At 40.6% G+C, this 3,702-nt stretch overlaps 1 protein-coding gene across 1 annotated transcript in view; it reads left to right on the forward strand.

The window, feature by feature from the left end:
- The window catches only part of MTBP (Mdm2, transformed 3T3 cell double minute 2, p53 binding protein (mouse) binding protein, 104kDa), a 100,493-nt gene that overhangs the window by 22,849 nt on the left and 73,942 nt on the right, over positions 1 to 3,702 (forward strand). The window contains exon 8 of the mRNA XM_006830678.1: positions 1,408 to 1,542. Coding sequence (XP_006830741.1) covers positions 1,408 to 1,542 — 135 coding nt within the window. The remainder of the gene's footprint in view (positions 1 to 1,407; positions 1,543 to 3,702) is intronic.

A 3,702-nucleotide genomic window follows, 5' to 3' on the forward strand; every position in this document is an offset into this window, starting at 1 on the left:
CAGTGCGAATTCCTCAGTCTTACCAGTCATTGAAACTCATTGCAGCATGGCAATGGCTCTGTCTTAAGTAGCCGAGGTTCCACGTGATCCTTACCAGTCTCTAGCCACACGTCCAGCATAAACAGCCGCCTTCCGAGGAAGGCCTCACCTGGTTTTAACCTTCACAAAGCTCAGTGAAGTAGTAGAAGATAGGACTAGATATAAAAATTGCTTTTGTATTCATTTTTTTAACCTGCTTATTTACAGATGGATAATGACAAGTTCTTTTCATGGCATTCCTTCATGACTGTGATGTGAAGTGTCCACACAACCAAAACATGCATTCCAAACTTGAGGTCATCGTCTTGCTTTTTGGTGGAGAACAGCTTCTAGCCCAGGGGCAATGGAGTGACTAAGGACAGGCTCAGAGCCACCTTGCCCACATTCACATCCAGCTAATTTCTTACTATTTTTGAAACACCTTGAGTAGTAATTCAGTTTCGATGTCACAATTTTCTCTATCTGTAAGATAGGATTATAGTTGTTCTCTCAGAGTTCTTTATGAAGGTGAAGTTCTTTAACGTACATGGCAGCCACTCATGTGCTGCTACTTTTATCGTCATTGTTATTATCATGACCCCCCCCCCCGCCCCTCAGCTGAGATCCATCTTTTCATCAGCAACATCTCTTGAAATCAAGGGGCATGTGAGGCACTGGTCTAAGGATCTCGCAATAAATAAGATAGACAGGTTATGTCTTTGCAGAATTTGCAGGCTGGTGGTAAGCCAGATACTGAACAGGGATGCATTGTAAAGGAAGTTTAGTGCTGTGGTTGCATGAAAGGGCTTATCAGATTTTGTGTACTGCTGCAGGGTCAAGGAATAGGATCCCTGGGGGTGCAGTAGGATCAGCACTGGTCTGATAACAATAGGGTTGAAAGTTCAAACCCACCAGCCAACTCTGCGGGAAAAAGATGAGGTTTCTGCTCCCATAAAGATTTACAGCCCGGGAAACCCTGTACAAGGTTTCTACGACTCGGAAGTTGGTTTTGGTTTTGGGGACCAGGGCCAACGAGGGCTTTTGATGAAAACTTGCAGAGTCTTGGTGTGGTGCTGTGGGTTAATACACTGGACTGCAAGATCGGTTTGAACCACCAGGTCGATGGTTCAAGCTCAGCAGTCGCTCCTCGGAAACCTTATACAGGGTCGTTATGAGTCAGAACCAACTCAATGGCATTTAACAACAATAAGTTAATATTGGAAGGATGTATACATACATGGAAGAGCCAGACTTTTAACTAAGGAGTCAAAAATAAATTGACATGGTTTTATAGTTTTCCTGGCAACTGTTACGTTATTCTAAGATTTAATCATGTCTGTCACTTTATTCAGGATGCCAGTAACTTGTGTCCTTTTGGTTTCTTTTCAGTTTGGATCTGAAATGAGTTTTCCTGATTTTTCATTAAAGGGAGTCACACCTAAGACTTTTAGTACAACTAATTTAAATACTTGCTTTCTTGCTGAAAAGCCGATACCATCAAAGGATAAGAATATTTTGCCAAAGGTAATTGCATATCTAATTAATAACTTTTGCAGTAAGGTACTGGTGCATGTTTTGTTGCTATAAAATATGCTTGAATCTTGAATTAGCATTACTAATATGTGTGCTTAATTGCATAATTTTTGTGCCTAGAAATTATGTATATAAGTTATACTGTCAGAGTTGAAATAGTAACATCCATTTAGAATCACCATGTTGATTTTTAAAATACTGTTATCACTGTTGGAATCGTCCTAATTTTAGATCATTGTTGGCCAGAAACCATCAGTGGTTTGAACTTTACTGTGACCTTTCTAAGTCACAGTTGGGAAGGAATATGATACAGTGTGAAGAGAGTAGGCTTTATTTGGGGCAGGCCTGCATTTGAAACTTGATTGTGTCACCTCTGAGGTATTAGGGAAGTGATTAGCATACTTGTAAAATGGGGGCAATACTAGCATACTTATTTTACAAAGTTACTACTACATTAAATGGGGGGGGGGGTTATTTTCTTACACGGTGGTGGACATGTGTCCAATTAACTGCTTAATAAATGTTAGTTCTTGGCCCATATCACCTCTAGATTTAGTCTTAACATGCAAGTCATTATAAATTTTAATACTCAGAAAAGGATTCTATTGATTTTTTAATATATACTGTGAAAATAATAAAAGATGAGTTATATATAAGAGGGCTTCAAAAAGTTTGTGGAAGAATTCTGTGATCTTTGATCCCAGTTTTTCACAAATGTTTTGAAGCCCCCTCTTATATGCGTTATTGGTGTAGTGCTGTGGGTTAATGCGCCAGACTGCAAAGCTGTTTGAACTGCAAAGTCGGCGGTTCAAGCTCACCAGCTGCTTCTCCGAAACCCTTTACAGAGTCGCTATGGGTCAGAACCGACTTGATGGCACTTAACAACAACAGCACCATCTATGGAAACACTTCAGAAGTCCAATTTAAAAGACTCATTTAAGACTATGCAAAACTTCGGAGAATGAACAAGATGGCGGATTGGGTGGAAGTACAGTGAGGAGCTCTGTCAGCAACAACACAGAAAACCGGACCAAGCAGGCTCAGAGGATGGTGCCGGAACTTTGAACTACATATAAAGGAATATTTAGAAGGTTGGAAGGCTTACAGCTAGGGGAATTTGTAGCAGAAGCAAGAAATCCATTGCTTTCTAATTCAAGACTCTCAGCTGCTCCCAGAGCCGCCATCTTGGGCACAACCAAGCTGGGGAAGGATCAGAGCAGCCACGGACGCCTGACAGAACCGCAGAGATAAAGGTGTGGACATTTTTCTTTTTTTTTTGGTATCTCTTCATTGGTCTCTTGCTGTTTGTGCACCTCCATTCTGGTGACTGGAGGGGGTGCCTGAGTGAGTGGACACCCCACCCCCACCCCTGGAGGGTTCTGCTACACATGAGCACAGATCTCCTCAAAGTTTAAAGAGACAGTTTCCAGTTAAAACCAAATGGCCACATCTGGCCCTGAACTGTTTATAACTAGAAATAAAGGCTTGAACGGGGATTGTGGAGCTGGACAGGCAGACTGAAAAGAAAATAGGCCAAAAATTAAATCCTGAGTTATGTCACAACAACCTATAGTGGCATCTTGAAGTTTCTCAGGAAGAAAAGTGAAAAGGGAAGCCCATCTCCTGATCACATCTACCTGGAGGCAATCAGAAAACATAAAAAATACCAAAATACATACCCATCTAAGTATTAAGGCCACAGATAACTCTTGAATATGCCCCCCCAAAACAGAAGCAGATGACCATATCAGCACATGTCCAGAAACAAGATAAAGTGAGGCAAATGAGCTGGAAGTAAACCGACACTCCATACTGGAAGATGGGCAGACTTTGGAAATGCCTGAGAAGGAATTCATAAAAATGATTATAAAATGTATCAAAACACTATACAATGGAGTTGAGTAAAAATGAGGAAGAAGTCAGGAAAGCACTACAAGAACAATCAAATAAGATAGATACAGCATTGGAAACAATTCAAAACCTACAGAAAGAGGTCCAAACAATTAATAATAGCTTATCAGAAATGGACAATACACTGAAAGGGGAAAGGAGTAGAACTGAAGAGATAGAAGCCAGAACTAGTGAGCTAGAAGATAAATCTCTCAACACTACTAAAATAGAAGAGCAAACACAAAAAAGGATAAAAAAAAT

This window comes from Chrysochloris asiatica, unplaced genomic scaffold, assembly GCF_000296735.1.
Source record: "Chrysochloris asiatica unplaced genomic scaffold, ChrAsi1.0 scaffold00001, whole genome shotgun sequence".
Lineage (NCBI taxonomy): Eukaryota > Metazoa > Chordata > Mammalia > Afrosoricida > Chrysochloridae > Chrysochloris > Chrysochloris asiatica.